Here is a 14,092-nt window from a genome sequence, read left to right as displayed (position 1 = left end):
CGGTAACGCGTTCGTCCAACAACTATTTGGACGCGTGAGAGGCCGGGGTTCAGATCCCTCCTTGGACTCGGGTGATATCTCACCCGTTACATCGGCTTCGCGCAGAGATCAGTCTGAAGACACGTCCCGTGCAGCGGAGCGGGCCGAGGCCCGGAGGAACCGAACCCTCCCGTTCCTGGGCGACGCTGCAGCCAGCTGTGCCCCGCCCCGCCGGCACGGTCCGGAGGCCACGCTACGCTGGGAGGCCCATCCTGCTCCAGAAAGGACATTTCTCCCATCTAAGTCAGGAGTGCACAACAGCCAACCCGAGAGGGGAGCTCAAAACCCTTCTCCTGGCAGCATAGGTCTTTCACGGTTTGTGGTATGAAGCATGTCTAGAAACTGCTTGGGCCAATTAAATACACACTAAAACTGAAATAATATTACAGAAATAAACACCAGTCAACTATCCGTTTAAGCACCTGTTTTCAAGAAGTGATCAAGATACTGTGTGCAAGAAAAATCTGCATCAAGTCTTTAGTAGCACAAAGTCTAAGGCAGGGGTCACCAAGCCTGTACCTGGAGATCTACCCTCCTGAAGGTTTCCCTTCAACCGTAATTTGGCCCATCTAATTCTACTAGTTAGCAGCTCAATGAGATGTGAAGCTGTTGAATGAGGCATGCCTTGTTAGGGTTGGAGTTAAAACCTGCAGGACGGTAGATCTCCAGGAACAGGGTTGGTGACCACTGGTCTAAGGGCTCATTCCAATCCCTTATTCTTTTCTTTTTTCTTTTCCTTGCTCTATTTTCTACTCCTAGCTCCACCCATTGAGAGGCAAGAAAAAGAGGCTAAGTGAAGAAAACATGAATTAGGCAAATTGGGCAAGATTTGGAGTTCCTAACTTCCTTCAAGCTCCTAGAAGGGACATTTAAGATGACGGACCTCAATCCATATGGTTACAGAGAGTGTGAGATCATACACCACACATACAGGCCTATGAAAACCAAATACAGGCAGCTGGAGTGACTCCAAAACCACAAACGTATGAAATAAGTACACAAAAGTATATTTTCATAATATTCTTCATTGGAATTGATGCTCAGCAAGTCAAGTCTCATTTTGTTTGGGACACAGAGCTTGCTTGCTACTACAAAAATCCTTTTACAAGTGTTTTACAATACTTTATATACACAGCATAATCATACAATATTAATAATCAAGTTCAAGTTAACCTTGTCATTCCACAACGTGTAGGACACACAGGGGAAGGAAACGGTAGATGGTTTCTGCAGGACCACGGTGCAATAAAACAGATCGCTAAAGCAGAGGAGTAATATACACTAGGTAGTCACATTGTCAGACTGTACTATGCTGAAAGGTAGGTAAGGTTTTGCATGTGCAGTGTGTGCTCACTGGCCATCGTTTAGCACAAATCTGACCGGTTACCTGGATTTGGACAAGGCTCGTGCCAGGAGTACATCCTCATCGAAAACCAATTACCCGTAAGAAACTGAATAGACCACCACCTCTGCTTCAGGGAGCACATTATAGGTTTGATAGCAGGATGTGCACACGTGCCCTGTAACGGAACTGATTTTCTTTGCATGGCTGGACCGTGAGTGGGATTGTTGACCGCCGTGTATACAGTGGGGTCCAAAAGTCCGAGACGACACTGAAAACTAAATGGGATTCATTACTTTAATGTAATCCTGGAAACGAACAGAAAGTTTTAAGATTGCATTTAAAAATCATTGCAAGAACTACTCAAAGACCAAAGAAGAGCAAGGAGTGCTGCACAATCCACAATCACCTAACCTCAACCCCACTGAATATTTATGGAGACACTTGAAGACCGACAAAAGCCAAGCATTCAGTAATATCACAAGATGCTCTTTGGAGCATTGTCAGATAAGGCCGGGATAACATCAGGTCATCAGTTTATGCATAAATGGAGTCCAGGCACGCTCGAGACCACGTTACCATTAAAGCAAAAGCGGGACATGCCAAGTACTAAATCATTCTGTAAAATTAATGTAAATTTGACTCAAATTGTTATGCTGATAACATCATTTCTAATGAAACGGCTTGTATTGAATTAGAAAAGAATGGGAAATAGAAACATTAGAAACAACAGGAGTGGTCTCACTCTTGGACCCCACTGTACGTCTACCGCTGTGTGGTGTGTTGTGCATCACCGGCAAACTGGATATAAGCCTTAAGGTCGCCTCTACCCAACACTTCTGCCCCACACATTAATACTGTTAATACTGTCCACGGTACCCAGAGGAAAAAAAGCAATAATGTTGACCTCCAAACACCGTAATCCCTGTCAGGGTCGGTAATGGCTTGTACAGTTAAGACAACCGATGTTTTGATGGAAAGTTTTTCATCCTAAACTTATTTAAGAAAGAGTTTCATAGTCTGGCAGTGGGAAGTTTAAAAAAAGAAGGAAAAAAAAGGTTTGGCTGAGAGCCAACAAGAGCATCAGCAAGCAGGAGTATGGTCTATATATAAAGCAGGACGTATGGTCGCTGGGCTACATGCAAAGCGCTAGCTTCGCACAGGCACGTTTTCAGATAAGCCATCTTTTGAAAATGCATCCAAGTTCCCTAAACCAGTAATTGACTTTGGGGGGGGGAATAATTGACAAAAACTGGGGTAGGGATTTGTGTTGAATGCAACTGGATTTCATCCAAAACAGAAAAGCGCTAGGATTCCATCCAAGCTTCTTTAATCCACTTTGCAAAAAGGCAAACGTGAAACTTCATTTCCGACCGGCAAATTGGGAGAGAAATCCATTCCGCTACAATGTTTTATTTCATATGGGATATCTGGCTGTTCCTTCTGTGTCATTTCGATATTGGAGGAAAAAGTCGACTTGCGTGCTGCGATTAGCGCAAACGGGAATTTACATTCTAGGATGTCGCCAAATCGAGTGTTTTCCTACCTCTTTCCAATTGTTTAATTCAAACCAGTGTCTGCGTTTAAGAACTCAAAGAAACAACACCATGAAAAAAAACATTGTAATACAGATAATTTATTCCTACTTCGCTTTTTCCCACTTGGATCATCTGACAAATCAACAGACGGGCAATTTCATGAAATGTTTTCATTCAGGGGGCAAGGGTTTTAAGGCTAAACTGAAGACAAATCGGTGCCTTTAATTGGTCCAGGTCAATCTGCTGATACACACGGGGGGGGAGTCGGACAATATAACGTTATAAAAGAGAGAAATGTCTTTGAGGAAACTGGGTTCTCTCGGGTGAGTGACAGCTGGCCAGGCCCCCTTGGAGTGACAGACAGACGGGGGGGGCATGTAGGCAGGACTCTCCACTCCGCAGGAAGCCCCCGGTCTCACTGCTCGTTCTGCTGGCTCTCGCTGAGGGCGGACACGGCTCCCTGGCCCTTGTTGACGTCGCTGATGCAGGCCCACTGGCCGTCCACAGACTCCTTCCATAGCGTCACCTGCAGGACGGGAGGTGTAAACGCACACAAATAAACAACAGGGCCCTGGGAAATGAATGGCCCCATATGTACACCAGTGGGGTCCATCCCTGGTCCTGGAGAGCTACAGCTGGCTTTTGTTTTCACCTTAAACTCAGCACCCTGTTGAGATCCAGGTAAGCAGGTGAGGTGAGTTAACTGTGTAAACAGCTCTAATTGATTAATTAAGTGCAGAGAAACGATAAACCAGCAGACACTGTGGCCCTCCAGGACCAGGGCTGGAGACCACTGTTGTACAGCTTTCCAGTGTTATTTAGGTCCTACATCCACAACACAGCGGTTTTAAGTACCAAAAGTAATCTCTATCCAGATGTACATGTCCATTCTCCAGCACCTCTCATGAGCTTCACCAAGAACAGGCTGTTTTAGTGACTGTGTCTTTAAGGCTCATTGCTATCAATGCATCAATCTTTCTGATTGGCTGTCTAGCTCCAACAAACTGTACACCTTCTGTGCCGAGTGCTTGGATTCGTTCCGGTTACGAGGTGGGCCATGCTGAGGCAAATGAATGTATCTTTCTGATGTCATAACTACACGAAAGTCCAAACGGCCAGTATAAATGCGGTTTCTTCAAACAGATAGTGTGCGTTTATTTGGGGATGGTGCGTTTTGGCACCTTCAACTCCTTCATAATCCACATAGCAAGGGAAAAGTAGTCTTCCACAATATGGGCCCTTTAAACCTGCGCAAACGCACCCTGATGATGCCACATATCTGAGCAGAGCCGTGCTCATCTCAACCCCTCCAGACGGTTGTTTGCTAACCAAACGGGAAATCGCTTTGGCAGCAAGCATATGAAAAATGCCAAAACTGTAGAAACACGCCTTGCTTCCCAGGCCGAAAAAGGCTGCCACAGAAACCCGCAGACATCGTTGGCCTCCAGGACTAGAGTTTGAGACCCCCCTCGAGTATTTTCTCCAATCCATTTTAGTGTGTAAAATGGCTGTTCTCCTTTCTAGCAGTTAGCTTGATTGACACGAAGGGGTCAGAGTGCAAGTTTAGCGGTTTTCTTTCCGATTCGGCGTGCGGGGCAGGGCGATTGTAACCACGCAGCAGAAAGTGAAGGATGATTCACCGAGCAAATACCGCATCATGATCGGTCCGCATGATGCAGAAAAGGCGACAGACGAAATAGTCATTACATAATATGCATTCTCGTCAGTTCCACGAAACGACGTGCGAAACAACGGCGTTTAATGAACTCTCAGCGAAACTGATAATTAAAAGTCTACGCCTCGCTTCAAAAGTGTAATGAGCTTCGAAGCCTGAATGCCACAATCAATTTAAAGTGGGGGGGAGGGGAGTGTTGGGGGGGGGGGGGGGGGGGTGTTGAGAAGACTCTGAACTTCGCTGCCAGAGTTTGGCTTGGTGTCGAGTGAAATTATTTTCGCCATCATTAATCCTTTGCGCTTGTGCCTATCAAAGTACAGGGGAAGAAGAGTGATAGATGCCTTTGCAAAATGGCCGCCCCTGTCTCGGGGCAGTGGAGGGCCCGCGGGACGGACGGGCTCCCTCCTTGCCATTCCCAGAATGCACCGCTTCCCCTCAAATCCAGAAAATTCTCATTATCGCCGGGGCGGCTCTGGGCTTTCGGCATCAATCACGTCTCCGAGCTGGAAGGCGCCCCGGAGAGCGGGCTCCGCATTCCGAACAGCGGGCTACACAAAATAACGAACTTATCGCCACGCGATAAAGCGGCAGTCCGCCAAGAAAGCCATCTTCTGATCTTCCCCCAGCTCACCTTCGGGGCCCGTCCTTGGGCCGGGTTCGATCCCCGATAAGCCTCTGACAAGCACAGACCTGTCCACTTACGCAGATAAGCGAGGTTTTTCGGAGTATTGCCTTTGTATTCTGCGCGCCATTAAGAGAGTTTCGCCCTTATTAAAGATGGCTATCGCGGCATCTGGGGCAACGGAGGGCTGGCGCTTCCTTTGGCCCCGGGCTCCTGAGGCAACGGACTCGGCTGACATTCCGGAAAGTTCTGTATGACAACGAGCCTTTGAAGAAAAGCGGGGGCGTGCTCGTCACACTCATCGTTTCAACGGCACCGATTTGACCTCCCAGAACCTGACGCTCAGCAAGTTTGTAGACGGAGATGCAGCCGGTGTGTTTCTGGAATATTCTATAGACCCGTCTCGATAAGCCTGAGATGGTTGATTCAGAGCCGAGAGTGGATTTTCTGTGGGTTGATGCCAAGGACTCTGAAGCCAACCAGAAGCTACAATTAGCATGCAGACATAATTAAAAGATACCTTTAACAGTCCCCAATACCATATGCCAGGGGACAATCCCCCCTGGAGCAATGCACACTTAAGGGCCTTGCTCAAGGGCCCAACAGCTGTGCAGATTTTATCGTGGCTACACTGGGGCTTGAACGACCAACCTTTCCGACTCCCAGTCATGTACCTCAGCCACCAGACTACAGCCCGCCCCCTCAGGGAGAATGTTCCTGCAGAGTTCTGATTGGCCAGACGGTAACGTGCCGTCCTCTGGGACCCCCAGGTGGCGGGGCGGGGCGGGGCGGGGCGGGGCCTCTCACCTTGTTGTCGCCCCCGGAGACGGCCAGGATGTTCCCGGTGATGGACCAGCTCACGTGCCACACCACGTCGTTGAACTTGTGCAGAAGCTTGGCCGTCCAGGTGTTCCCTGCTGGGTCGTCACAGGTCCAGATAAAGACCCGCCCGTCCTGGGGAGAGAGGGGCAGAACAAACCCGCGTCTCACGTCATATCGGGTCAAATTCACCCCGTTCATCAGTGTTGGGACTCTCCTCAAGACCAGTTAACCTTGACACTACGGTTTTTCTCATTTTCTTATTTTGGCGTGATTGAACAGTAAATAAACATGCAATAAACGTAATGCTGTTTTCAAGAGTTCTATACAAACTCTGCACATTAAAGCTGTTGCTGTGTGATCATTCTGAATTTTTTAAATTTATTTATTTTATTTTTTTATCTTGATTCTTTGTCAGTGATTCAAGTGGCACTTCCCCATACAGGTTTCAAACTTTCCCTTCACCTCAGGCTCTAAAATCAGTTTCTCACAGATTTAGAGTTAAACACTAGTAATTTGGGGGACATTAAGAAGGTGACATACATTGTGTCAAAATGTTTCAATCATAATAATGGAATATAATTCTATTATATAATTCTGTGTTAATTTAATCTGTTGGGGTCAATTTGACTCCAAACATAAAAGCGGTCATAAAGTCTTTAAAGTAATATGAGGGTTAAGAGAACCAGCAATCGAAGAGCCTTCCACTTCAGTGAATCGGCCTCATTAACACCCCCTGGCAGGACCGTTCCCAGGGCGAACGTCCCCGTAATTACCACAGCTATGCGAAAACTGGAAAATTCAATTTGGTTTGAAAGCGTGGGGTTTGCGGCACAGGTGCGACAGCCTGCCAACACACGGTAACCGTCCGCATAACGGTTACTGCCAAACTGAGCCCTTTCATTTACACCAACCGAGTCAGAGTGCACCCAGACTGGACACGATCCAAAAGGGCTTCTGTAACGCACCCAAACCCTCAGCATTGCTCAGTTTCACCGTGCACTGTGCCATATCGCGAAGACAGAATTTTTACACCGTCACGGTTGCCCGTTTTTATTTTGTGTACGGCTATCCACCGGAGAGGGAAAGGTAACGGATTGGATGACGCCTCTATGATTGTTACCGGCTTCGCTGCGTGACAGGTGAATAAATACACTGTCACATGCAGTTAGCAGGAGGCAGACGCTAGCGGGATGTTTCACTGCTGCCTGTGAGCTGGGCCAAAGAGCCAAATCACCCGCCTCCCCACAGGAACATTTCACCACTAAAGCGTACATCCGTCTCACGGTTTAAATGCTCAGTAACCTAAACGAAACAGCGTGAGCACGTTACTGATAAACCACTGATATGGGGCAGCCTGGAGCCTAGCGAAAGGTTGGCGGTTCAAGCCCCGGCATAGCCACAATAAGATGCGCACAGCTGTTGGGTCCTTGAACAAGGCCCTAAGACCCGCATTGCACCAGGGGGGATTATTTTTTATGAATTATTTATTCATGAACACCACGTCTCGCAACGGACTGCGTCAAGGAGACCTGAGCGATGGCCAATCGGGATCATCCCTGCATCTGATTGGACCAGGCGTATCCTTCAAACATTTGGACTGGATTTGGCCAGTCAGATATGCACCATCTTCATTGGCTGTACATATATATTTATGCACATAATCATATGTAATATGATCTAAATTACAGCGATTTCCACTAAGGAACGTTTATGGATAAAGCATGAGTCGGTTCCATTTAAATTCAGTCACTCAGCCCATTCAATATCGCAAAATAAATCTAATTTCCTGAACTGACTGAATTGGCAGGGAATGAACCCCGGGCCTCCATTGTGCTGACACTGACAGATGATTGCTGAGGAAAAGCCCTTCCTCTCGAGCCAAAATGGCTACTTGTGAGTAGCTGGCAATTGTCCTGGTTACCGACAGATGACTCATGAGAAAAAGCATTTCCCCTAGAGCCGTAATGGCTACTTGCGAACAGGTGGCAATTGTGCTGGTCACCGACAAACGACTGCTGAGGAAAAGCATCGCCCCCTCCCTGAAGAGCCGTAATGGCTACCCGCGAGCAGCTGTCAAAGATGCTGGATACTGAGAGATGACTTCTGAGGAAAAGCCTTTCCTCCAGAGCCGTAATGGCTACCTGCGAGCAGCTGGCGATGGTGCTGGTGGGCAGGCCGATGGAGGGGGCCCAGCCCACGTCTCGCACCCAGTCGCTGTGAGCCTCCAGCTTCTGGTCCTCCTTCCACTGCCCGTCCTCCTCCCTGGGGGAGGCGAGCAGAGAGACACGCATGAAGCACAACACATGAAGCACAGCCCAACACAGAGGAGTCAATTTATTCATATCTATATATGAACGCAGATCCTGCATTCCCGTCATACATTGGGGTGTGTATATGTGTGTGTGTGTGTGTGCGTGTGTAATTACGCCTTACAACTTTGAGCTTTCATGCCAAAATGGCCTCAATTTACTGAACCGAGTTACCACCACCCACCACTTACAGCTGTTAACCAAAATAATAAACACGTATAGAGAGACCATTAACGTTATGGGGAGATAACAAAAAAAGGACAGCTAAGTACATTCAGAACAGCTAATTTTACAGACGCTTAGTTTGCACTAACAAAAACGTACAGTTCAGTACATTAGGAAGAGCTCATTTTATACACCCTTAGTTTGCACTTTAAGAACGTTATCGGTATTTTTATAGCCGTTTATACTTGTTCCGCACATTAAGAAATGTCGATACCCAGAAGCCAAGCTTTCAAAAACTAAAACGGCAAAAACCCTTTATTTAAACAGTTATCATATCGTTGTCTGTATCATTATTCTTAATTTATTACTTTTGAATAAAAGATTAATAAAGGATATTTTAATATTTTGGATTCACAAAGTAGAAATTATAGCAGTGTTTATACATGTATTCCCTTCATGTCCTCAGGGCACCATAAAGTTTGGGACACAGCAACAGTATGTAAATGAAAGTAGTAATGATTATTAATGTGTTGCACATCCTTCATGCCATGACTTCCTGATATCTGTGCCCTATCAACAGCATCAAAGTCTGGATACCTTATTTTCCTACAAGCAATACTAAAACATTTTGCATTTTAATGGATCTCTATGGGAATTACGGGGGGGGACTTGATTCAGCTGTAAATGCTGATACAGTATGGAACATTTTTCGGCAAAGTGGCCTTAAGCCGTCAAAGGTCCAAGGTCTGAAATGAGTGCCGGTAGATATGCAGTAGATACAGAAATAATGATTTCTCCTGAGTATTTTTTCCATGGGGTTCAACAGAAAAATGTCTTGTGCATTTTCTCTGAGTGTGACTGGATGGACCGTCAGCAATGCGGCGTTGCTCGCTTACTTCCAGAGCTTGACGAGGTTGTCGCACCCTCCGGAGACGAATCTCTTGATGTAGTTTGGTTTCTGGCCCGACGGCTGGTCGATGAGGCTCCCGGGGACCACGGCGGGGGCCCAGCTCACCGCGTTACAGCCGATCTGACCGGGGGAGGAACGCGGGGTTAGGTACCTTCAAACCGCCCTTCACAAACTGCCAGATCCAGCTCTTAAAGAACACGTCTAAAATCCACCGTCTCTGAACGTGTATGAATGTGGACTACGGGCTGGTTTAGTACGGGTTTTAACACGGGCAGAACGAATAACACAGCCAATGACTGGGGCGTGCCAAATACCATGATCAATCATGTTGTTGGTTTTGGGTCATTCCATGAAATGACCGGTGATTCCGTGTGGGGGGTGACGAGTGCAGTTTTGCTACTCCTTACTCTGACAATTTGTCTACTTTCAGATTATGAACTCAGATTTTCACGATAGTGCTCAGACAAAAAACATGGGTCATTCAAAAATGCAAAGATTGTGCTGCTTGACTAGAATTTAATTTCATTGCTTATTACAACACTTCCAAACTAAAACTAGAAGAGGTTTTGGTTAAGAACAGCCACAAGGAAATAAATAATTTATTTTTAAAAATTACGATAGCAAATTGACCAACAATGACCAACAATTGTTCGATATTCAACCAAGTAGATGGTAAGGTAGAACGTTTCCAATCAAAATGAAACTTTTGGTTCTTCAAAAAGCCTACTTACGTATAAAAATGTAGTTGATACTGTAAAGCCTTAGCATGTTTTGACCAGTTCAAACAAGACCTCAATTTACAGGAAAATATAAACACATTAAAATGCATGTTTGAACAAAATGCATACAATTACAAATGTTCCTTCAGTAGAAAATATGTGTAAAAAAATGGTTTGTAAAATATCTGGTCCTAATTTAGATTTTAGATATGATGTTTATATTATGAATTTTTAATTTACTTTATATCATTTTAGATCAATGTGAACTATAACAAAAATATAGTACATACTTATATGTAAATGTTCCTGTAAATTCAGGTCCTGTTTGAACCGATCAAAACATGCTAAAGTATTGTAGTATAAATAAATGTTTTATACACAAATAGGCATAAAGTTTAATTTTGATTGGAAACGTTCTACTGTACCATCTATTTGGTTGAGTATCAGTCACTTTTTCATTTTCTGGCCAGATCCAACTTTGGCAATGTACCCTTTGAATAAATGATCTATTTTACTTAATTTCTTAACCAAGATATTTACTAGCATTTCAAGTCTGGAAACCATATACTACATGGCGCTGATGTGGGAAGCCATCAATGTATACTTTATTGTGAAATAAGATTCCATTTGAAATTACCAAAACTTGCCAAGCCATAGCAACAAGTCAATATAACATTTTTGTACACAGGTAGGCCTGTTGTAGATTTCGAAATACATAGCGTTTCATTTTGATCTAAAACCTTCCAGCTTACCATCTACAGTTAAATATGCAACATGGAATGACCCTTTTGTGTGTGCTAAAAGGTTTTACACATGCTAAAGGCCTCAATAACTTTGGTCCAATGTATGTAAATAATACCTAAACAAACTTAATTCAGTCACGTGAGTGAATACATTTACTGTGAAACTGCCCTATACGTTTAACTTAAATGTTAGAGCCAAACTCCAAGGTAAGGAACATCACTCTTATCATGAGTCAGCCTGGGGTTTCAACCTTGAAGCTGCCAGTCCAAATCCCTAACGGTTCTGCTCCTGCAAATCTCTAACAGTTCTGCCCCCCAAATCCCTAACGGTTCTGCCCTTGCAAATCCCTAAAGGTTCTGTGCCCCAAATCCCTAACGGTTCTGCGCCCCAAATCCCTAACGGTTCTGCCCCCCCAAATCCCTAACGTTTGTGCTCAGTAGACAGGCCGGAGAACGATACTCACAGTGTGTGCGTTGCTGATCTTTTTGACGCCCCACTGTCCGTCCCCGGAGAATGTGAGCAGGGAAATGGCCCCGTCGGAGCTGCCACAAGCCAAGATCAGCCCAAAGTCATACGGCCCCCAGCACACAGAATTCACTGAGACAGAGAGACAAGCAATGCATCACACAACCGAAAGCCTTCAGCTCCTTAACCTCAAAATGACATTTATTTAGCTGTAAGCATGTTTGTATGCCTACTTTATAGTAAAACATTATAATCCATTATTTCAACATATATTTAATATGACTGGCATTAAAAAACAGGTAGAAAAGTGTGTTCTGCTGCAGCACTGCTCTAGAGTATTCCGGTAGGAATACCTCAAAAGAGAGACTACTACATCCAAAGCGGGGTCTTAGACTACTACATTAGCAGTAGTCTATTCCCTCCGGAGCAATGTGAAGGTAAAATGCCTTGTTCAAGGGTGCAACAGATGCACCAATATTATTGTGACTGCGCTAGGTCTCAGTCAAGCACCCTAGGCTGCCCCTGACACACGTCTATTTTAATTCGATATTGGGAAGGGGGTACGGACGCTCACCTGAGGAGTCGTGTCCCGTGTACTCGTACATCTTGTCCCAGGTGCCGTTCTCCTCCTTCCAGATGATCACCTTGCGGTCGTAGGAGCAGGAGGCCAGGATGTTGCCGTACATGGGGTGTGCCCAGGCCACCTGCCACACGGGGCCCTCGTGTCTGTGTGCGGCACAGAGCAAACGGGTCAGCAAGCAGACCGGGGTTCCCCACGGCTCCAATGTTGGGCTTTCTGAGCAGCCCGGGGTCTGGACAGGCTGCAGTGGTAGTCTGAGCAGCCCGGGGTCTGGACAGGCTGCAGTGGTAGTCTGAGCAGCCCGGGGTCTGGACAGGCTACAGCGGTAGTCTGAGCAGCCTGGGGTCTGGACAGGCTACAGTGGTAGTCTGAGCAGGCATTTGTATAATTTGCATAAGCATACTTTGGTCTAAAGAGGTATGAAGCTAGGTGATGAAGCACATAGTCCAAGCAAAGTGAATGAAATTTAACCAGACATATTTAGTCTGTGTCCGCCTAGATACAACCCACCGATACACTCACGAAGCTCAGACGTGAAAGTCAAGAAAGGTTTGGTGCACACCAATCGCCCAACAACCCTCTTCACCCCACAGAACCCAAGGTCCAGGTTCAATAACACATGTATGGGGAACCACTATTAAGCAATAATAGATAATGTTACCGCTAAACAGTTAAAATGCCCGCAGTCACCGCTGCATTCTGGCAGTGAGGACACTGGGAGCAGCTGAGAGAGAAGACAACGTGCAGGACGAGCACCCACCCTCTCAGATCGGCCACGAGGATCTGGCCTCCGTTTTTCACATCAAAGATCTTTACGGATCTGTCCGAGGAGCAGGTGGCCAGTCTGGTGCCGTAGTAGTCCATCTGAGCATCGTGCTGGAAATGCAAGACAAAGACCAAAGTAGTAAGGGCAAAGGTGAATATTCATTTCACGGGACACTTTACTTTATATGCCTATTTGTCCATTACTGATGACATCAGCAAAACTACAGTGGCACAGGTGCAACATCAGCGTGATAGAAAGATTCAAATTGTAAGGCATTTGGTTTCCCAGTCAAAACTTTTATGAAGTACATGTCAGGGCTGTAATAGACAGCCAGTAAAAAGCCAGTAAGATACATAGGGTACTTTCAGCCGGTTCATTCTTAGTTTAGTCGTTGGGAGTGTTCATGTGGCTGTAACGTTACAACTTCGAAGGCCATTGAAGTTTACTCACGATCATGTCCTCGTGGGACGTGTCCACAGTGTTGATAACTGAAACCTGGTGGCATTGAAGAATAAAACAATCAATTATAGCGTCTTGAGAATGATTTGAGGGCAATGTTTATGCAAATACGTGATAGCTAAATAGGTAGCTCGTAATACATTTTAATTGCATAGCCAACATTGGGTAACACTTCATAGGCTGTGTTTACATTTCTAAAATGGTAGCTAGCGGTTCCCTATCAAATTAGCTAGCCAACACTACATTATACTGAAGCCGAAGTGTGCTTCTGGATACTATTACTGTCTTTGTTAGCTTGGAATCTCACTTGACCCTTAAACGTCCGTGATTAAATGACGCAGACATAATAATGCAACTAAATAGCTTCCAACGGGCTATAGTAGCACGCAATTCAGAATAAAGTCCAAATTGAAACGGCAGGGGGAAATACTAAAGCTAACATTAGCGTTAGACGGCGGCCACTCTCTGTACACTCCAAACCCATTACGTGGCATAGGTTATGAAAATGAATCAAACTGACCTTACAGTCAGCGACAATAGACAATGTATGAATAGGCGAATTAATAGGTTGCTAGTTTATGCTCAGGTGTGTTGCCTAGCTAACCTCCACATACAGCATTAGTAACTTGTCTAGCTAAATAGTTAGCCACCGTTCATTTCCATCTAGCTAGCTAGCGACAGGTTGCTCAACTCACCATAGTTCTGCTGGAGACCGTTAATTAAAGAAAATATATAAATGGTTAAGAAATAAACCCGTTGACACCCTTCCCTTTTAGTTTTCGGATAAAATTCAGCTTCCAAAAACACTTCTCGTTAATTCCGACGTGGCAAACCTTCCACCCGCCTCCCACCTCTTTGCGTGCGACTTTTTATTCCGGGCTGCAACAAGGAGGAACATTTACTTCGTTCCGGCGGACGCTTGGTCCAACGTTCATGC

At 45.5% G+C, this 14,092-nt stretch overlaps 1 protein-coding gene across 1 annotated transcript; it reads right to left on the bottom strand.

The window, feature by feature from the left end:
- Positions 1 to 3,001: 3,001 nt before the first annotated feature.
- Positions 3,002 to 14,041, bottom strand: sec13 (SEC13 homolog, nuclear pore and COPII coat complex component). The gene is made up of 9 exons (XM_061219558.1): positions 13,851 to 14,041; positions 13,147 to 13,191; positions 12,691 to 12,806; positions 11,925 to 12,076; positions 11,349 to 11,482; positions 9,409 to 9,542; positions 8,180 to 8,300; positions 6,024 to 6,170; positions 3,002 to 3,445 (listed from the first exon to the last, which is right to left on the bottom strand). The coding sequence occupies exons 1-9, from the start codon at positions 13,851 to 13,853 to the stop codon at positions 3,335 to 3,337; spliced, it is 963 nt and encodes a 320-aa protein (XP_061075542.1). The 5' UTR covers positions 13,854 to 14,041; the 3' UTR covers positions 3,002 to 3,334.
- Between the last annotated feature and the right edge of the window lie 51 nt (positions 14,042 to 14,092).

The sequence above is a fragment of the Conger conger genome, chromosome 14, assembly GCF_963514075.1.
Source record: "Conger conger chromosome 14, fConCon1.1, whole genome shotgun sequence".
NCBI lineage: Eukaryota > Metazoa > Chordata > Actinopteri > Anguilliformes > Congridae > Conger > Conger conger.
This window is presented reverse-complemented; position numbering and strand designations above follow the sequence as displayed.